General features: G+C 32.1%; 1 protein-coding gene across 1 annotated transcript; it reads left to right on the forward strand.

The window, feature by feature from the left end:
* The first annotated feature begins 12146 nt into the window (after positions 1-12146).
* On the forward strand, positions 12147-22503 carry LOC126716788 (ankyrin repeat-containing protein At5g02620-like). The gene is made up of 3 exons (XM_050417774.1): positions 12147-12338; positions 20232-20962; positions 21713-22503. The coding sequence occupies exons 1-3, from the start codon at positions 12176-12178 to the stop codon at positions 22328-22330; spliced, it is 1512 nt and encodes a 503-aa protein (XP_050273731.1). The 5' UTR covers positions 12147-12175; the 3' UTR covers positions 22331-22503.
* The last annotated feature ends 573 nt before the right edge of the window (positions 22504-23076 follow it).

Here is a 23076-nt window from a genome sequence, read left to right on the forward strand (position 1 = left end):
AGAATCCCCCACTGTGGACCAGAATCTCTGGAAAAATCCAGCATGCAGTCCATCAGGACCTGGAGACTTAAAAGCCTTAAGAGACCACAAGGCAGTGACTATTTCAGCATCTATCACCGGCTGGTCTAAACTGTGCTTCTCCTCCTCCGTGAGACTACTTTGCCACCCCTGCCGGAGGTTATGATTCCAACCAGCCTTGTCTTGGCTGGTAGTATACAGCCTTATAAACCCCTCTCTAAAATGGTTCATAACTTCTCTTTCCTTCGTTAGCCAGTCCCCTACCTCGTTTTTAACCATGCAAATAGTGTTCCTTTTCCTCCTAGCAAGGGCAGAAACATGATAGAAAGAGGTGTTACGATCACCCAACACCATCCAATTAATTCTAGACTTTAAGGCCCACAACTCCACCTCTTGATTCAGCACTACATCCAGATCTCTAAGAAGCTGGTTTTCCAAATCTATAAGGGAAGATTGGGGGTTGGAAGCTAAAACCCGCTGGATTCCATTAAGCCTTGCCATTAATCTTCTTTTCTTCTCAAATATATTTCCAAACTGATTTTTATTCCATATCATAGCATCAGTTGTGAATCTATCAATAGAAGTTGCAAGATTATCATCCTGATTCCAAGCCTTAGTCACCACTTGAGGAAAAGAAGGGTCGGACAACCAGAAGCTTTGGAATCTAAAAGGCCTATTGCGAAAATTGGTCTGTCTAGGGACAGTTTCAAGGAGTACGGGACAATGGTCGGAATGACAACGAGTAAGGTGGGAGACCCTAGCTTCAGGATACAAGAGGCACCAACTAGGATTCATAAAAAACCTATCTATTCTCTCTTGAATGAGGTTATTTAAATCCCTTCTATTACTCCACGTGTATCTGGGACCCGAGAATCCCAAATCCACCATATTGCACTTATCAAGACAATCTTTGAATAACAGTGATCTATGAATGCTAACAAGCCTTCCTCCAAACTTATCTTCATCCAACAGGGGTTCATTAAAATCCCCAGCTATTACCCATAGCTTATTATGAAGATCGGCTACTTTAATTAAATTTTCCCACAAAGTATTTCTCTCAGCAATCCTAGGACTAGCATAAACAGCAGAAAAAATCCAAGAGAGTTTAGTAGCAAGTACCTTCACTTCCACATGGATTTCTTGCTCTGTATCTGCCAAATGAATCACCTCCACAATATCAGCATTCCAGAGCAGCCAAAGGCCTCCTGCGTACCCAATTGTTTCGGTATGGATGGCGCCATCAAAAGGAAGTCTATTTGATATTTCCTTTGCACGAGCTCCACCAAGCTTGGTCTCCATAATCACTAACAAAGCCGGATTATGATTTCGAGCTAGCTCTCTTACATGATGCTGAAATTTGGGCTTCAGCACGCCCCGGCTATTCCAAATTATTATATTCATAAAAACAGAGAGGAAAGAAAATAAAACCAACTCAAGAGGAAAAGCCGGAGCCTCCTTCATCCTCAAACTCCATCCTATCTTCTCCCTTCTTTTCGCCATCCTCCCTTCTACAAGGATCGTCCGGACCACCCATACAAGCTTCTTCATCCTTCTCTTCAATGATTCCATCTAAAGAGCAATTGGTTTCCAATCCTCCTCCAGATTTTGAAATAACCACCCCAACACAGTTGTCGGCCACCTCAAGGATTCTGTTACCGTCCACCGACGGGCTTGGATGATTGATCTTTCCTTGATTTTGAATGCCCAGCTCACCTTGATGATTCCTCACCACCTCGTCTTTGCAAAGTATACCCGGATCGGTGTGCGCTGCTGCTGAAAATTGGAACAACGAGCTTGCATCTCCTCCATTGTTGCCGAGAAGAGTCACTACTTGTGTTTCTGCGAGAGGCGTCCTGCTGCTACTAGCAGCTTCTGTATTCAAATGGACTGAAGCCCTACTTCTGGCCAAGGCTTTTTTTGCCTTCACTGAATGGTTATCTTGGGCTTTAGGAGGAAGCCCAGCCTTGTTAGTTCCACCCCCAAACTTCAGATTCGGGCCCAATGACAATAAGTCCTGCCCAACCATGTCCAACGTAGATTTGTAAGCAAAGCCCACCTCAGGATTCTCCTTCCATACGTTATTCCCGTTGCTGGCCTTATTCCTTGCCAAGGAATCTTTCTGTTTTGCGCTCTGTCTTGATTTCGTGGGGTCCGGCTGTACCATCCCCTTTGTGGTCCCATTTGGTCTTGCTCTCCTACGTGTAACCAGCATCCACGATCCAAACTTGTCCTCATCTTGCGCCGTTCCACTACTCTCAGCCACGTCACTGCCAGCCCCGTGCCAGCCAGTATCATGCATTCTTCGTGGGCTAGTACTTTGTGCTTTAGTACCAGCCAACTCCTTCTCCGGCGACACATCTTTCTCCGGTGATGGCTCAGTACACCGAACTGAATATGGACACGCCTCCTTTTTGTGTCCAATCCTGCCGCATACGAAACAGAGCTTGTTGATGCCCTCGTACACCACTGTTTGCTCAAATTTCCCAATGAGCACAGTATTGATTAGCGGTTTATTCGCATCTACCTGAATGCATAACCTCGCATACTTACCCCGAGCTTCCATGGCGGTATGAGTATCAACTCTCAAAACTTTCCCAATGGCTTCCCCGATCTGTTTAAGAACTTCTGCCTCATAAAGTTCAATAGGCAAACGATGTAATCTAACCCAAACAGCTATTGATGACACGTTAGCTGCATCCGGATTGAAAAATGGTTCCCATGGCCTAATAGATAAATAATGCTCTCCTATGAACCATGGCCCTTTCCTCAAAACTGCATCCAAGTCTTCCTTCATTGAGAACCTCGTTAAGAAAAACTCATTTCCAAGGTCCACACAGTCTAGTCTCCCATTGGGTTTCCACAGTTGCTGGAGTTTGTTTTGGATGTAGGTAAAACCTATTTTCCTTCCATAAAGCTTGACAATCAGAGCTTTCGACCACGACCCCCTTATACGTAGTTTAGTTTCCTTAGATAGCTTTATTGCCGCTAAACCTTCGCGTAAACCAGAAACTTCTTCATCGGAGTCAACATCATCCTCCATTTGATCGTAAAAATCGAAGGCTTGAGCATAGGCTCCTGGTATTTCTCCTACCAATTTTTCCTTGAAAGACTTGTTGGGTGAAGCCCAAGCATTGTTATTCTGTGGGTAAGATCCATTCTCGTTGGCCCCTTCTCTGAAATCAGCATGATTGACATCCTTTACCTTCTTCTTGCTTCTCAATAGTTCAACTTCCTCTTCCCTTGAGAGAGCACGGCTTCCTCTTCCCTTTAGAGAGCACGACATTTTTTAGACTGTTATTTTGGTGTTGTCGGGAAGTGAAATTACGCTGTCGATTGATTCATCAAATAAAGGCATCATAATATGTCTTTTAACTCTTTTGATTGAATAAGTTCAAAGACAAAATTATAGAGAAATTTTATATCCACTATAAATTTTAGATGGTAAAATTTATAGTGGATATAAAATTTTATTTGCTGTTATTAGTGGGCAAGAAAAATATTTTCAGTGGTAGGTTCAGATTAAACTAATAACAACTTGTGAATATAACATTCCTCTTAATAAATAAATAAGTTAGAAAGTACAAGTCTTTGAGGGTGTAAAAGTAGTTAAATTGAAGGAAATTCTACACTTTATATGATGGGGCCACATTTTATTTTGATCAAATGTCTGATTTTCTATCAAACTTGATGAGGATGGCCTAAATGAATCTTATTAACTTCTTCTCTTCTTCTTTCCTTTTTTTTTTTTTTTTGTGTGTGTGTGTGTGTGTGTGAATTTGAGAACCATTTATAACATATGTGTGTTTGTTTATTTATATATATATATATATATATATATATACACGTTTACTTTTGGTTGACTATATAAAGTTTTTCCTTATAAATTTTTTATATATCACAATTTTACACATAATTATTCTAATATATAATTAAAATTAAAATTTATTCTATATTTAAATATTTTTTATAGGATTCTATTCATTAAAATTATAGCAGTATAGCACATTATATTTTCTTTAATTTATAAATATATAGTTTTACATATAAACATAATTATAATAAATGCTTAATACTATAATATATAATTCTATATAAAAATATAAGCATAATAATTCATATTAATAATTATCATATTTCATATTTGGAAAAAAATGAAAATAAGAAAAAATCACATGATGTGTAACTTTTGTGTGCATTGCATGGGTTGCAGACTAATTAAGAATAAATGTAATGTTACACATACTACAATTTTTATCACCTAGAGGAGTTTTTTTTTTTTTTTTTTTTTTTTTTTAGAATCTTATCACCTAGAGGCTAGAAGGCCAGAATTCACAAACTGATTTGTTACCAATCATGAATCAGCAAAACACATTTAAAACATTTATTTATTAAGTGGTTAAAGTCCACTAATCATAATATATCAATTTATAATTATACATTATATAGTAAAACTTGTAGTATTTTTAGCATTTTTGGAAGAATAAATCATATTTTCCACATAAACTTGCGTTAAAATTATTTATTGCCGCAAAATGGGACGCGGAAACCCATTTAAGGCTTGGGCATGACAATTAAGGAAAACATAATATAACAAAAAGAATCTTTCTTCTTTTTTTCTTTTTTTGCTTTTTTGCTTTTTCGTTGCTCTAGTTATGTTTCCTTTCTTTTTTTTTTTTTTGAAAGTGTTATGTTTCCTTTCTTATATATACTTGACTTGGATCCGTTGATAACTTGATATAATATATTCTTTGCTTGTACTTACCTGTTACTCAAATTGTTGTCTATAAAGTTGAACAGTTTGTCTTATTAAATTTACAGATAATCAAACGGATAGTTGAGACACCAACTGGGCAAGCTGGTACGACTGGGCAGTTGATCTATTCAGGTATGAGCTTTTTGTAATAGCATTTCCAATTCTCAATAAATATTTATTTGAGGGAAAATAAAAGGAAAGAGATAGGGGAGCCCTCTATTTTTTCACTGATATACAATAGAACCCTTTATTGGATTTAAATAGTATACTTTAAGCTTCAAAAAAAATAGTATACTTTAACTAAGGGATCAGACCAGGGCATGGTCCCTATTAATTAAGGGTTAATATTCAAATTAATCTCTTTACTATTATTTCAATTGTCATAATAGTTTTTAAAGTTTTTTTTTTTTTTTTTTTTTTTTTTTTCCAATTTTGTTGCTCGCTCATTAGATTTGGTCATTTCATCCAAACTAGTTAACAAATGAGGTATTTGTTTGGATACGGATGAAAACTCATGCATCTGCGTTTTCTTTTTTTCTTTTTATTTTATTTTATTGAGACTCGTGTTTCACGTGGGACACGGTATTGTTAGTGGATCCCGTGCACATTTTTTTTTTTTTTTCCAATTTTGTTGCTCGCTCATTAGATTTGGTCATTTCATCCAAACTAGTTAACAAATGAAGTATTCGTTTGGATACGGATGAAAACTCATGCATCTGCGTTTTCTTTTTATTTTATTTTATTTTATTTGAGACTCGTATTTCACGTGGGACACGGTATTGTTAGTGGGTCCCGTGCACTGTGCACGGGACCCACTACCTCTTTGACCAGCAAATATTTCACAAGAATGTATCACACTAGTGGGTCTCGTGCATTGTTTACGGGACCACAAACTTCTTTTTTCAGCAATTTTTTTATTAAAAATGGGTTCCACAACACTATTTACATATTTAAAAATTATTTTGTTACAGTATTTTTAGTTTTTAGTTTTCAGTAAAATAAGTGGTATCTGAACGGACCAGAGTCTTTTAAAGTTTTTATTTTCTAAATAATACTTGTCAAATAACAAGATCTATTTAATGACGTATCTCATGCATATTTTCAATTAAAATTTTAATTGGCATCATTTGACGAGAGATTTGGACAGAAGGATATTAAACGTTAGACACTAATTTTTAGTTTTTGCCTATATTAATTTTTGAATAGTGAGGTATCAAATTATTAGAAATTAATCTTTAGAGACTAATTTAACAATTGAGTAAAAATCAATGAGCTAAATTGAGTTTTAGTGCATATTAATTTTCATTATATAAAAAATCTCGTTATTTACAAAGAATATTTAGTTTTTTTACCTAATACTCCATTTGCCTCAGTTTTTACATGAAAAGCTGAAATGCAATTTATGGACTTTTATAGTTTTTATACTCTCAAGTCACTTTTATATAGATTATTTGGCATCCACTTTTATGTGTTAAATATAAATATTTTTCACATTAATTCTGAATATAAAGTGTAAAATAAAGTAAGTATAAAATGATATTTTCTCTTTTTTGATAACTTTTTTCAACACAATAATCAAGGCAAACAGATGAAAATAAGGTTTTTCTTTTTCTTTAATTTTTTAAGGAAAAAATAGTATTGATTTATTTACTGATTTTTATTTTCACAATACTAGGCAGAGTGATAACCGACTATGGAAGAAGGAAGGCAGAACATAATGAATCCTAAAGTGTTCCGTGCTGCTTTCACTGGTGATTCAAGTTTCTTTGAGAATTTGACAGATCCAAATGGTAGTAGTAGTAGTACCCTTCCCCAAGTGACAATCGAGAAGAACACTGTTCTTCATGTGGCACTGCAATTCAAACAATTTGATGCTGCAGAAAAGATAGTTAATTTAAGTTCAAGGCTTGCGTATGAAAGAAACTCCAAAGGCAATACTCCGCTACATGTTGCTGCGAGGGTAGGAACTTCTTCAACAGTAAAGCTACTAATAGACCATGCCAAAAGACACGATGTTGAAATTGGTGGTCGACAGCAGCTTCTAAGCATGGTGAATCAACATAGGGATACTGCCTTGCACGTTGCTGTGCGATATGGTAACTTTGAGGCTGTGAAAGAACTAATTAAAGAGGAGGATCCAGCAGAACTGGCTATGAAAGTAAACAACGCTGGGGAATCCGCGCTGTTCCTTGCTGTGGATAGACAAGACTACGACATGGCATCTCATATCCTAAGAAATGCTCCAGACTGCTCCTATGCTGGAAGGCACGGCATGAATGTCTTGCACGCACTTGTCATTAATACAAGTAGTTGTAAGTTCTGCTCTATTCTGCTCCTTAAATATTTTGCACTTTTCTTTTAGGATGTGTTCTTTTCGAGGCGTTAATGTCATGGCTATATCCCATGCGTGATGCGTGTTAGCAAATCAATTACATTCATTTTCATGTTTTAAAAAGTTAATTAACATTTTGAATCTTTGATTGTTGAGATAGTATGTCTAGTGATGGTTTCATACACAAATAATGTTATTCCAGCCATAATTTATCACTTTAATAAATTGTGTCCCTAAATTCATCTTCACTAATTTTATTATAAAAAATAACAAATTGATGTAGCATGTGAATGATGCGACCACATTACCAATTCAATAAGATAATTTTTTTAATAGGAAAAAGTTAATAGAAATTTCTTAATTTCAATATTTTTAATAGGAAAAGTTAACAAATTGATGGACCATTTTTAGAAAATTTTTATGAAAAAAGAAAAAAAAAACTTTTTTTTTCTTTTTAGCTTTTTGTATTTTTCATGAAAGTGATTTTTTTTTTAATTTAATTTAATTTTTTTTTATACAAGATAAAATTTATACTCTAGTCTAATATAAGTGTATATGTATGTGAAGCTCTCTCTTAGAAACTTGAACTTCAGCCCTTGCCTCTTACACCCCATAAGCACTTATAGAGTGACCACCGTACCAAAGATACGCAGTGATATTAAAACTTTTCTAAAATTGTCGATTAATAAATTCTTTAAAGACACCTATTAATTAGACCATTATGACAAATTAATGCATAAAGCTTATATAATAGAGTTGGTGATATCCCTACTCTTTACAAATTTCATGGGTGGCATCCCTCTCCGGTATAGAGCCGACATGCTAGTAATACATGACCTCACTAAAGCCTAATTGATCTTGGGCTGCTAGAGAATTCTGAAAATAGGCCAAAGCAAAGTTCAACCCAAATTCAAAACTTGAAAAGAGCATAAAAGGAGGTAACTTTATTGATTTTCAATTTTTTTTTTTAATATAAGATAAAAATTCTGCTCTAATCTAATTTAAGTGTATATATATATATATATATATATGTAAAACTCCCTCTTAAAAACTTGAACCTCAACTTTTGCTCAGCCACTCACCCCCTAGAACTTTGTAACTATGAAGTGACTATCACGCTAATAGTATAAGATGATGTTTAAACTTAAAGATATTAGAGCCAAGCTTATATGGAAATAGCTTGGATCCAATATTCTTGTGCACTGAACTTCTTGAAATTCGAACACATGCCACTTGTTCACATTCTAATAAGTCTAGTACATAAAAACACTAGATTTAAGATTTAAGCTTTGTCCAACTTATAGCATTTATAATAAAACATCTATAAAATTTAACTTTTAACAACTCAAAACATTACTTTATCTATTTTAACAACTCAATTTATAATTCACTCTGCCGCAAACATTTTATATTTTTAGCCACTCATTTAAAATAATATAAATAACTTATTAAAATAATGATAAACAGACAAAAACTATCACAACACAGCAGCAACAGCTACCTCCATCACCTCCACCGTTGCCCCACCAGCCACAACCACAAACCACAAGAGCCACAACCGAACAACCTTCCTCTTCCACCACTTCTCAACCTGCAACCACCAGCCACAGCAAAAAAAGAAAAACCCACGAACCACAAACCAAATCATTCACGACCCACGGCCAAAAGAAACCCATGAACCAAATCAACCAAATCAGCCACAACCCACGATCCACGGCCAAAAAACCCATGAACCAGGAACCAATCGGACCTATGAACCAATCGGAACCATTAAAGCACAGTCACCCACAACCCACGGCCAAACCGATGGCGACACCATCGAGCACGTCCTCACCTACGAATCTGACCACCACATAATTCAAACCCATATCACAGCCAACATAAACCCACGAATCCGATACCCAACAAAAACCCATGAATCCCAGCAACCCGGCACCACATGAGCCACCCACGGCAACCAACGACCCGGCACCACCGTGCCTCATGACCTCACCCACCAAATCAGACCCACGAACTGCCGGAGCACAACCACGAGACTACCAAGAACATTCACAAGTCACGGCAGAGAGAGAAAAGAGAGCAGAGAACAGAGAAGTGAGAGAGGAGAGAGAAGAAGAAACGTTGGTAATAAAAAATTGATTTTAATGTTTACCTTCAACCTACAGTGAGCTGAAAGCAAAAATATAGCTAAATATTTGAGGTGGAGCAACTTTGCTGTAGGCATGTTTTTATGGTTTGAGGTGTTAAAATAGCATTTTAGCAATTTTAATTGCTTTATTGTGGTGCTCTTATTTATTGTAGAGACTAGACCGACTTTGTCAAACATCAATCATCAAAAGTACAAAGAAAAGCAAACATTAAAATAAGTATGTTGACATAAATTTATTATTTGAAATTAATATACTATTAGTTATTAAAGCTTCAGCAAAAAAAAACCATTAGTCATTAAAGCTTACCTGTTAAGTATTTTTTATTCCTGATCTTTTAAATGAGTGTTTTTAATTCCTAAAATTTTAAAAAATGAGTGCTATATGTTTTCGCATTTTACTTTCCTTAGTTTTTTTGCCTATGCGTTACTCTACCAATGTAAAGAGTAACTGAAGAACAGATGACCACGGCTTTCAAGAAAAAAAATCTATAAAAGACACAGGTTGTATCACCTGTATAACCCCACTTGTTTGGCCTAACCCTTGTGGTCAATCTGTTTTTGAGGGCTAACCACAAAAAGAAAGCATGTCTATGGACTGCCATTAAGAACCATACAAGTCTACTAGTCCATGCTACCTTTGGGAGTTCATGTCTAATATCATTCCAAGCTCCAGAAATAGTAATGTACCAGAGTTGGAAGACAGCCAACCAAGTTTATAATGGTCAAAAAATTCCATTAAAGACAACATACTTTGGATGGCAACCAGAGCATCAGATCTAGCATGTTTCCACCACCAAATCATACACCTTAGCACACTAAAAGCCAATGCGTTTAACCTACTAGCAACATCATATATCACCCTAGAACCAAGCCTGGTATTTTGGACCCCATCTAGATGCTAATGGTCCAGCCATAAGAAGATAGACCCCACCTAAACACTGCTACCAATTACGTGCCCTTAACCACTTCTCTAAACTTGAGCATTTTCTTCCTTCCCCATGAAGACTCTCATAAGGCTTTCATTTTAATTAGCAGTTTCCTTGGCCCAAGCCACCCAACTTGATCCAGCCTTTGCAAACAAATTAAAGATGTGCTTCATTATAGATCTAATTTCCAATTCTTTTAAACCCAAGTCCCCCCTCATTCTTTGTAACACAGACTTGCTCCCAAGCTACCTTGGCCCCTTTTGCATGGTTATCTCCACCATTCCACAAGAAGCTACAGAGTTTCTTTCCTAAATTTAATCACTTATGTCTATAGCATTACTTAAACTAAAAAGCTTTGTCTATTAGTCACGCATGCCTTGGGCATGCACTTGGTTGGAGCACCCCACCAACGTGGGAAAGTGCTCGGCAAATATGAAACCAAATGCCTAAAGATCCCTTGGCAACTCTGAAAATCTGAAAGGAAACGTGTTTATTTTCCTTTATGTACAATTATATAATTTATCGACATGACTCATTTAAAATGTTATAGTTTTCTTTTGATACTAAATTAGTTTAAAATAGAAATTTCTTTCAACCCAATACATATCAATTTATAACACTATCTACATATATTATATATTTACACAAGTTACTTGACTCATTTATAAAGTTGTGTGAAAAAAGTATATGTGGATAGTTTTTTAACTGTCACGCAAGGGGTTGGAGGAAGTTTCCCTCAAACTCACTTGGCGGTAAACTCTTTCCTCAACTTATTTTTTATATAAAAAACAAACTAATGAAAAAAAAAAGTTTCATTGGAATGTTTAAAACATATGTTAAATTTGTGTTTTTATTGGCTTAATTCCATGACAACTTTTTATATATTTATTCTCTCATTTTTATGAATATTTTTAGGTGTTATTGTATTTGGGGTGGAATGTACTTGAGCCTAGTCAAACCTTGGTCAAACTTGCATTATGTGACTTGCATAACCTGCTAGTGACACGTGGCAGACAAAGCTGGAAGCTTTGTTAAAACACAAGTTACGGCCTAGCCAGGTCACGAGCACCATGTAGACAGAACTTTTTGATCTTTTTTTTTTTTTTTTTTAAATGAACTTTTTGATCTGTTAGGTTATGCTTTTCTAGCTTTATCACATATGCAAGTAACATACTTTGTGCACGTTGGACGTGGGAAATAAGTGCGAGTTGAGTATATATACCTTGAGAGAGTCCATTTTGTTCATCCCAACCAATTCCAAATTGTAGAGAGGAAGAGAGCCTTAATCTTGAACAAAAAAAATTCTTGCATGTTCTCTCTAGCTTCTCCATTTCTCTTAATTACATATTCTTGAGAGAAATTTATAATCTTCACCTCTATTATCAAAATCAAAGTGTTGTGAGTTGTTTGAAGGCATGGAAATCATTGGAACCTAAAATCCAAATCCTACTAGTTTGGTGGCTTTCCGTTGGCGGTTCGATGGTGGTGACTTCAAAATACTAGTGGAAGAAAGGGTTCCGTGAAGCCAATTGTTAGTTAAAGCTTGGAGGGCGCAAGTACCTAAAAGATATGAGCTTTGAGTGTTCATAGTCATTCTTGTACTGCAACTATTCATACTAGTGGAGTTTTCGGACAATAATATTGACAAATACGTTTCTTTGCCCATATGCTCGTGTTTTCCTCTTCGTAAAGATGTCTCGCTATTTACGTTTGGCTTGCTTTTTTTTTTGCATTTTCATATTGCTTTCCTATATACTTAAATTTATATTTGAATATGCATGTAATATGAAATTTGACTAATCATGTACATTTGGGCTTAATGCTAATTTAAGATTAAAAAGTGATTAATCCCTAAAATTTATTTTGGGTCTAAACATTTTCTAAAGTGTAATTAGCATTTTTCAACTTATTTCTCTAGTATGATTTTTTCTTAACTTACTGCTTTTGATTTATCCAATGCAGACATTAACAAGAACGAATTGCTCTCCCTCAGCGAGATGGATAAAGACGGACAAGTATCTGCATTTTATCGTGTCCTCATAACTATCATTTGGGTCTTCAGTATACTAATATTTCCCTACCGGTTTCGGGAAGACGTAATGTATAAAGCGAAAGCTAAAAATCGTAAACTTCGGCGCACATTTGGAGACATTAAAGAAGGTAAAAACTTAAAATACCTACCTCTAGTTTAGAGCTTTTTATATTTATTTTATTGTAAACTATAATTTCATCTTAGGTTATTACTTATTAGCCCTAGCTTTCGAGTGGAGTTTACCGTGTTCATTTATGTTTGAACCTCATTTCCTCTTTCTTATATGTGTATGTTTGTTGCTAAAAAAAAAAGTTATTATTTATTAGTTATTATAGTACATAGCAAAACAAAATCCTTTTTTTTTTTTTTTTTTTTGTACTTCACCATATGAAAAAATGAAAAATCATTTTTTTATAGAAAAAAAATCATCTTGTATTCTGGTCCATGTAATAGTTACTATAGATACTCTCCCAACTTTTGATAATAATAATAAAAAAATAAAAAATAAATAAATATAGAAGGTAATAGTTACTGATTCGTCCGAAATTTTGTGTGCGTGTGTGTTTTTTGTGCGTGTGTTAAGGCATCTCAAAATGTGTTGGTCCAAGAAATTTTTAAGATCTTTATTGTTATTATTATTATTATTATTATTATACATGCGACAAAAAAAAAAGGTACTATACATGTGAGATACATGGGTTAAACAAATATTAATGAAAATTACAAAATTCATATGTAAAATAAATAAAATATTTTAATAGTATAATAAATTTGAAAAATATAAAATTAAAAAAATAATGTTTCAAGTTACATGGTGGAGGTGTATTGTTTACAACCGAGTTTTATTAAAACAAAAGATTATAATAGCATAGTAAAAATTTATTTATAATTTTTTTTTATAATTTTATAAACTTTTAATGTGAGTATTGTTTTATAATTTTTGGCAATAAGAGTTTTACTTGCAACAAAGCATGTGGATAATTTAATGTATTTACATTTTACAGTGTATTACATTGCATAAGCATGACATTGTAGGGTGCTATTTTAATTTATCATACTAGCATATAACCTATACTATGTACTTGTATATTTAAAACTATCTATAAAAATCCTTCTTTGTCCCCAAAAAGAAATGTCTATTACTTATTTTTAAAAAGCTTAAACCGAATCACTTTATATTACATTAGGGCACATTTAGTACATTATAATTGTAACTACATAAGATTAGGAATAAGTGTTACAAAGAATACAAGAGACTATAGGGGAATAACTATTGCTATTCATTTGTTTGGTAATAACACACAAAATAGACCCATAAATTTTATTGTAGGAAAGAATATTCAAATCAAATATCTTAGAACACCATTATTTATAAAATCATATTTACAATTTTTGTGGTTCTAGCGTATCATCTTATTATTTCTAAATTCAACAATTTGATAATTTTTTTGAGAGATAATTTCAACCTATGACGTTTGATTAACAATCATAAAAAACGGACGTCATTCTATTCGATAATCTAGTCCCAAATCTCTTATTCGATGACAATAGACTTTACCAGTTGAGCTCACTCATCCTACCACACCTAATAACACCACATCGGCATTTACTTTTTTTTTTTTTTTTTTTTTTGAGAATCACATAAGCATTTTACTTAAAATTTAAAATATGGTATTTATCAAGATTTTATCCTATGTAATCATATATATGTATTTATGTTTCACTAATATGATGCTGTGATATGTCCTTATTGGAGGGTGTAAACCAAATGATTTACAAAAAAATTCTTATAGAATTTATTCTCATATGAAAATATCAGGAAGCTTGTAGAAAACAAGTTTTATTTAATGGAGAGGCTGCTAAGGGGTTTTTAGGAATTTTGTATATAAGTGTAAAACGTTAGGTTAAGAAATAGGGATTACATGATTTTCAATAAGGAATAAATATTCTACTCAACTCTTGGCAAGTATCATGTGAAGCAATATGAGTACTCTTATCACCAAGCTATACCCAACAGTAATTCATTTCAGTTTCTATTATTATTATTATTATTTATTTCCTTTTCATATAGAGATATTATAACTATCGTTCTATTGGGAATTTAATCCTACATCCACTGTTACATAAATTGTCATTAGTTTAGACAAATCTTGAAACATATTAGAATGAAAACAAAGTTGACCTTTCTTGGTGTTCTAAAAAAAAGTGTCCCGAGTTCAAATTCCCCTCCTCATAAGAATTATTGAAATTATCAAAAAATTAATAATAACTCCTACAAAATTGAACAACATTTTCGCATTCCACCCCATACATGTTCCTTGCAGATGCACGCATTATATTTCTATTGCTGTAGCATGTGTGAGCATGAGATTTTATCATAGAACATATTTTTTGACCATTTGTACACTGATAACGTATAAATGTGAAGAGTGTAAACTAACATGCATATTAACAGATAAAAGCTTCAAAATAAAAATGTATCCAATATACTAATACTTTATACATTTTACTCCAACAGTTTTAACAGCTGTTCATATCCCACATGATAATGAAAGTCATGCCATTCAACCTAACATGTAGGCAGAAGCAGACAAAAAAAGACTTCCACTTTAATAAATACTCGTTTCTAACTCGTGTTTAAGTATAAAAATATTCAACAATAGTGATGATGTAGTAGTCTTACCTAAATGATTATTTTGACTTTTATGCTAAGTATTATGAATCAATTGCTTTGCATTAAAATTAAGAAAAATAAATTGAACATGTAGTACAAAATTAAACAGTAATTAAAAACTAATTTGGATCATAATTATACTTTGACTTTAATATAATATATATGATATATGACTTTTATTTTTATTTTTATTTTATAATAATTGTAAATTAAAATAAAATTTTCCTTCAAAAATAAGTTTGGAGAAACATTCATTCAATCCATTGCATGGTAATATAAAATTTTGTGTACTTTTAAGTCACATGACATAATTAATAGAGATGTGAGTCATGTAACTTATCAAGAACTTTATAACTTAACTGCTTAGCACCTTTTATTGCCTTTAACATCTAAGTTTTAAATCTTCCCTCCCCCGATTATTAAATTATATAAATAAATAAATAATACCTATGTGACTTGTTGTTATTAACCACTGCTGATAACCTCTAGTTCAATTTGAAAGAAAACTTGACATGTGCAAGGTACGTGCTGCCTCTTGAATGAAAAAATTAAGATAAAACTTGTATTTGAAAAAGTATGAAACCATGCACTTAAACTTTGAGTAAATATTTAAAATATGAATATCTATTTGGCATGGTAGTTTCTTAGAATCTAGGTAATATACACTCACTAAAAACTTCTAACAATGATAATGTATATGATCATCTTCCAACAATAAGTACTTGAGTTTTGCTAAGACATTATCACAATATTTAATTTTTTTTAGTGAATGACATCATATGCTAGAATTGAAGGATTGAAGGTCTTCATAAGAAAACCTACAATTATCCACAATGAAGATTCTGTTATTCATACTTCATTTTCTTATCATTTTACATTTTATGAGTCTAGCTACGATGTTTAGCTTACTTAGTTTTAAATGAACATCATTTTAAGTAAGAAAAAAAAAAAAGATAAAAAAGACATGTGACATTGAAGTTTTCATTAGAAAAAATTATAAGTCTTGAAGATATAAACTTGGTACATCAGCATTCTCTGTTTAACAAATAGAACACCCTAAGAATGACAACCACATAAAACTCAAAATACAAGAAGAAAATTTGTTTGATAATAAAATTTAGCCAAGGTATTTTAGGTATTACACAATGGAATATATTGGGAATCATAAGACTTTGTTATGGTTTAAATGAGAGAGTAACAATGGGGATTATTTGCTCAGTTTTAAAGTTTATTGGGGTTTGGGAGGGGGGGGGGGGGGAATGAAACTACCCCAAACATAAAGGGGGCCTTTTTTTTTTTTTGGATGTAAAATTATGTGTTTTTTACTTTAAACCTTGTAGGATAAAAGAAAAATAATAATAATAATAATAAAAAACAAAACAAAACAAAAGGCCAACCCAAAAAAATTGTACAAGCAATAGTGAATTTTGGCTCCCCAAATTTGACTAAACCGAAAAAGAAGTCTAGCAACACAAAAAAAGTCACAATATTTTCACAATACCTTTATTTTCGATTGTGCTAGATCTCATTTGATATTTTATTCTATTTTGACTCATAAGGAACTTACACTTTAGTAGTTGTGAAAATATTGTGATAACAACAAAACTTTAAAACATTTTCACAATAAAATATATTTATTTCTAGTTGTAGCGGATCCTAGTTTGATATTTTATTATTTTATTTTATTTTGATTTATAAGGAACTGACATCTATGTCAAAATATTTTTACAATATCTTTATTTTTAATTGTGGACCTTGTGGTTGGTTCAGACCTTCTATTTTATTATTATTTTATTTTGATATATAAGAAACTAATACCTCAACAATTGTGAAAATATTGTGACAATTTTTTGTATAATAATAACAACTTCTAAACCTACGAGTGCACACACACACATATATATTGAAAAAAAAAAAAAAAAAAAAAAAAAAAAAAAAAACAAACAAACAAACGTAAACATGTAGCTCAAACCAAGCTGGTGTACTAATAAAAAATATAAAGAAATATGCCAGCTCACCGAATGGAAGTGGTGCATTTTTCCATTGACCAAACTAAAGCTTCTATAGAAAGTATTTTCTATATTAGAACGGTGCGTTTTTAGTAGCAAGCATTCAAAATTTAATTAATCTAAAAAATGACTGTAGATAGAGCTATTGGCTCTTTTTATATTTAGAGATATAGACCCTTAATATTAGGAAAGTAGGAAAAAAAAATTTCCCCCACACACCAAATCATATCACTTTTTCACCCAATTTACTATTCTTAGTAGTTTTATTCGCCATGTTTTTCATCCATTTCTTTGTTCATTTTTTTTTCCTTCAATTATTATTTTCACCAATTTCACTATTCGCAACACTTTTCTTATAGAGCGATGTTATGACTACTACAAATTTTATTTCATAAATTTTACAAATTGACGTGTAACGAATCATAAAAAAATTTATCTAAAAATTTATTTATTTATTATCTATATTACTATTTAAGAGATAATAGATGAGTTATGTACATTTGGGTTTTATCAATTATAGCTTATAGTTAACAGTGAAGTGTAACTCATAGAAGATGATATTTTTATTTATTTATTTTTTGGGTTTAGTATCATAATTTTTCATTTATCTCAATTTAAGGTTCACACATTTTTCAATTGATATTACGCTCTTGCAAACTACTGATACAACTAGGAATGTCATAAAACTAGCTCCAAAAAATAAACATTGAAATGGCATCGAAATCATATGTTCTTGTGTTTTTTAAGTGGCATACGTTCTTGTTACATCAGTTTGTGAGCTTTTTACAGTAGAATTTATAGCATTTTTAGCATTGAGAAATACTATATCTAGAACATTTTTATAATAAATTTAAAGTGACAGGTTGTTATTGGTTGTGTTTTTTTTTTTAATGGGATTTTATTAGTTATTATTAGTGGGAAAAAAAATAATTTCAGTGGTAAGTTGAAATTAGAACCAATAACAACTTAACACTTATGATTTATTATGAAAATGTTAGGAAAATGTTGTGGACGTAAGATTTCTCTTTGAGATTTTAGTATCTTGCTTATCTATTTTTTCATAGCAATTAAATTAGTGGTCCCCTTAAGTAACACGTGATTATTAGAAAAAAATAGTTATTTTCTTTTGATAATTTATAGTACTAAATTATAAAAGGACAATCTTCTCCTCCTCCTCCTCCTCCTCCTCCTCCTCTTTTTTTTTTTTTTTGGCTATCATTTGACTCTTTTTAAAAGTAATAAAGGTACTACTTTATTGTTATACTCTTAATACTATATTACTTTTTATTTTTTTTAGAAACAAAAACACACACACAAAATAGAGAGAAAATGGGGTTCTATATATAAGAATTAGTTATTTTTGTTTTTTTATTTTATTGATATGAAATATATACATACTTGTTTATAATTGTTTATTTATGTTGTTATTATTATCTATTAGTATGTTTTTGATTAATTTAGCTTTTAATACTCTTTTAATCTTGCCCCCTTGATTGATTGAAATTCTAGCTTTCCTACTAGGTAGAAGGTTAATTATAGAATGATAACTTATATTTTGGAGAGGTAACTTACAATGGAGGGGTTTGGTATACTTATAGTACCTTTTTAATTAAAATCTCTTTTTATTTTAATGAGAAATTGCTACATTATCTACTAGCTAAATAAAAGATGAAAATTAAAACACACTACCACTTATCATTATATATTTAAAACAAAAGGACATGTCCAGTTAGAAAAATATTGGAAGTAAGCTAAATCCATGATGGAGTACTCAAAATGGTTCGACATTCAAGCAGTAAATGTATTGATTTTTTTTTTTTTTTTTTTTAAATTAGATGTCTAGAGATAGTGGCGTGCACTAACTATTTATATAAAAGGAATTTATACGGCTATCTTTATAAAATTCACAAAAATATTTATAGTAAAAAAATAATTAATTTGATATATGAAATTCTTCCATATATTTAGTTGTTCTGGCAAAAAATTGAAACAAAAAACATTAAAATGAAAAGGAAAATTTCAAATATATGCAATCAAAATTATAAAAATTAATTATATGCTTAAATTTGTTAAAATAATTAAATAATTTTAATTAAATAAAATACTGTGTTCATGTTTTTAATCATATTAGTAAAAAATATTTAAATTTCTTAAATATTTTTAATCACACACACACACACACACACATATATATATATATATATTGGGTAACAGTCTAAATTTCTACCACGTAATTAACAAAGTATTAAAAGGGTAAATTCATTTATTTTCATGTACTAGTTTTTTATAGGTGGTGTACTAATTATTTATATAGAATGAATTTCTATGATTATCTTTATAATATTTAAAAAATAATAGTTTTAATGTGACATTCTTACTCAAATTGAGTTGCTTTGGTTGCAATTGAAACAAAATAAAGAAAAATATAAAAAAAAGTTTAATTACACACTAAAAATATAAAAGATAATTATAGGCTTAAACCGGAGGAAATAGTTAGATATTTATCAATTGAATCATTAATATAACGGGTAATATAATTGAAGTTGATTCCTTCAATATTATAGCACATAATAATTTTTTACAGAATATTTCAAAATGCCACAAAACATTGGCTAGTATATATATATATGACTGAAGACGTTTGGCTTTATTTGGTTGAAATCTTCATATTTTCCACGTAAACTTCGAATGCCAAATTTACACATCATTATTTTAAATTTTTTTAATAATTTTAAATTCTATTTCTCTAAATAGTGGAAATGTTAGTTTTGTATACAAACATAATTATAATAAACTCCTAATTAATATTTGCCATAATTATCATATTTTATATTTAGACAAAATCTAAAAGAGAAATTTCTAACTATTAAAAAGAAAAAAGCTATATATTGTTAATTTTTTGTTTGTGTGTATTGTACAAATTCTAAATTAAATCAAAGTTTTATTTTCATTATAGTTAAAATGAGAATTAATTTATTGTTTCAATTTTTTACACTTTTTTTTCCAAAAAAATTTGATAGTTACAATGGGAATGAGGAATTTGAAATTTGTACAAAAACCAAGAAGTGCCAATTGAGTTCTAAAACTCTTTCCTATTTTATTTATTTATTTTATTACCTATATTAATTAACATTTCAAAATCAATTTTGTTTTGAACTTTATCTTTTAATCTTGTCCTTTGAACCATAATCTTAGTTCTACCACTACCATCTTGGCATTGAGTGTCATCAATAGAACGTAGGTTCAAACTCTCTCTCCCTATATCTTATGTCCAAAATAGAAAAAGTGCTCTTGATATGCACTAACCTGAGCAACATGGTTTTCCTTTATCTTCTTAGATTTTGTGAAAGAAGTGATGAAAAAATGGCCATCTACAATTGAACAACGGGATAACTCTGGATGGACTCCTCTACACATTGCTGCGCATTTGGGTAATGAGGAATTTGTCAAACTGGTTTTGGAAAAGGGCAATTCCCCTGCCTATGTAAGGAACAACGAAGGTTTATCTGCTCTTCACATTGCGGCCAAGGAAGGAAACGTTGAGGTAATGAAAGAACTCATCACAACATGTCCAGATATCTATGAGATGTTGGACAACAGGGGTCGGACGGCTCTTCATGTCGCTGCAGAAAGTGGAGAGGAAGCAGTAGTCGATTTTTTTTTGAAGGGACCAAGTAAGAAAAAAGCATTAGAACAGTATTTTCGGAAGATAGTAAAGTTCTTTGCGGGTGGGAACATAATAGTCAAGTTTATTCAAAAGGGAGCAAAGTTCTTTCAGGATGGAAAACGAAAGGTCGACACTAGTTCCAAGGGAGAAAATTCCTTTAAGGGTAAGATAGAAGGAGCTGAGTTCATTCAGAAGTTATTTGAGGGTCTAATCAACGAACAAGATAAAGAAGGAAACACCCCTATGCATCTAGCGGCCATTGAAGGGCATTACGATCTTACATTCGAGTTGGAAGATGGTGCATCCCAATGTGGAGTTGTTGACTTAAATGCTACAAACAACAAGGGATTTACCATAATGGACAATCTTTTGCTAAGAATGATGTTAAAATCCTGGATTACGGTATGTTCCTTCTGTCCTGATCTGCTGAATGCAGTACAACTGAACAATTTATAGGAATTTTGAACAAAGGTTTGACAATTTTGCCTTCCTTTTTGGCTTTTGATTAAAAATTTTATAGAATGACTAATATTTACTACTAGTGTTCGTTACACACGAACTTGTGCGTGTAAGAATGTTTATTCAATACTTAATACATTAAAAGAGAAGAATGGAGGAGTTGAATCTCACACCACCATAAGGATTTTCTAAAACGGTAATTATTACTCGTGGAATAGTGGTTTTAGGATCACAAACTATTTCACAACTTTTTAGCACAACTCTTTCGTGGCATACTGTGAATAATTGTCTATCAATTACACATGGACCTATCATTTTTTCTACACTATTATACTTGCCACAACACAATTGTAGTAAAGAAGTTGTGTAATAGCTTATGATATTAGATTTTATCATCGTGAAAATTTTAAAAGAATTAATCATGCATTAGTCATTTGAATCGCACGGGTGTCTAACTATGTATTTCTAGAAAAATATAACTTGCTGATGCCTATAATATTAAGAGGGAAAATACATATTAATTTGATTTGATTGGAATTTGGAAGTATTGTATTTATTTTTCTCAAAGGGTAGAATGTATCACGTTACACTTCTTACATGTTTAATATGTGTGTAGAACTATTTGTTTCTGTGGTCTTAAGCATAAATTTTACAAAAATAATCTTTTTATAAATGTTTCATGATGAAATCAAGAGCTTATTTTGGAGCAAAGGCGCTAGACCAAGTCTGAGTGGAGTACTCTTAAAGACGGGCATTCAGAAGTCGGACCAGAAACCAGAACAGGCAGGCGAATGTTCGGACAGCATTCAGAAGTCGGACCAGAAACCAGAACGGGCAGGCGATGATGGCAATGGCATTCGCGACAGCAAGGAAACGTCGGAATCAGATTTTGGGAAGCAAGTGGGCGAGATCAATTTGTTGGTAGCCACACTCATCACTACTGTCACTTTTGCGGCAGCTTTCACAGTGCCTGGTGGTTACAAAAGCGAAGGTGTGGATGAGGGCTTGGCAATACTATGCAAAAGATTTGCTTTTGGTGTATTTCTGATAGCTAATACTCTAGCCTTTGGTCTTTCCACTACCTCAGTATTTATCCACTTTTTTGCAACAACAACGATTACTTCAGCCGATTTTCAAAGAGAAGTGGCTCAGCATACCCCTCTTTTCACAAAGTGGTCCGTTGGAGCATTGCTGGCAGCTTTTATTGCAGGCACCTATATTGTGGTGCCACTCTCTTTGGGGATTACAATAGCTGCTATTCTTTTCTGTTGCTTCCTAATTAGCCTGTTTTTCCCTATCGCAATTAAGTAGCATGTTACCATTTATTTTACTGAAGTCGTTGGTTTTTTATGCTCCTTCTCTAGAAGAATAAAGAAATAAAGTAGTGAAGAATGGTTTGGTTGCTAAGGCCCAAGCTGATCTGTGCTGATTGGGGACCTTCAGAATTAGCAAGGAAAAGGCTTTAAAGCTATGTTTTGCAAGTTGGTATGGGCACCAATTGGAGTAAGAGGAATGCTGTCTAAGGCTTGTTGCTTTGCCTTTTTTGGTGTGCTTGTGTGCTGCCATTTTTGTTTTTTGTTTTTTTTTTTTTGTTTTTTTTTTTCGTGTTGGTTTGATTGTATGTTATATTTGCTTTCGATTAAAATTCTTATTTCAATAAAAAAAATTATGGCATGTGTATTTTTCTTGTGATACCAAAATAACATTCTCATGGTAATTAATTGATCTAATTAAAAGTTAATTATTTATCATAGGTTGTATTGAATTTTATTTTATTTTCTCAACACCTTAATTTGACACTTTGGTGCATAAGTATAAAGGCACATTCAGTAGACTATAACTATAATTACATAAGAACAAGAATAGATATTACGAGAATATAAAAAGCTACTCGTAGAAATTTTAAAAGCATCACTCGACATTCATTCGAATCACACTAAAGTGTCTAATTATTTGTAGAAGAATAAAGCTTACTATAGCTAAAACATTGAGTGGAAGAATTCAATGGTGACCAAGTTCTATTAATTTGATTTTGATTGAAAGTATTGTATTAAAGC

Source organism: Quercus robur, chromosome 3 (assembly GCF_932294415.1).
Source record: "Quercus robur chromosome 3, dhQueRobu3.1, whole genome shotgun sequence".
Lineage (NCBI taxonomy): Eukaryota > Viridiplantae > Streptophyta > Magnoliopsida > Fagales > Fagaceae > Quercus > Quercus robur.

Coding starts and splice junctions, on each gene's coding strand:
- LOC126716788 (XM_050417774.1), top strand. CDS start 12,176: ATGGATAAAGACGGACAAGTATCTGCATTTTATCGTGTCCTCATAACT. Junction 12,339..20,231: donor ATTTGGAGACATTAAAGAAG/GTAAAAACTTAA, acceptor TTATCTTCTTAG/ATTTTGTGAAAGAAGTGATG. Junction 20,963..21,712: donor TGTTAAAATCCTGGATTACG/GTATGTTCCTTC, acceptor GATGAAATCAAG/AGCTTATTTTGGAGCAAAGG.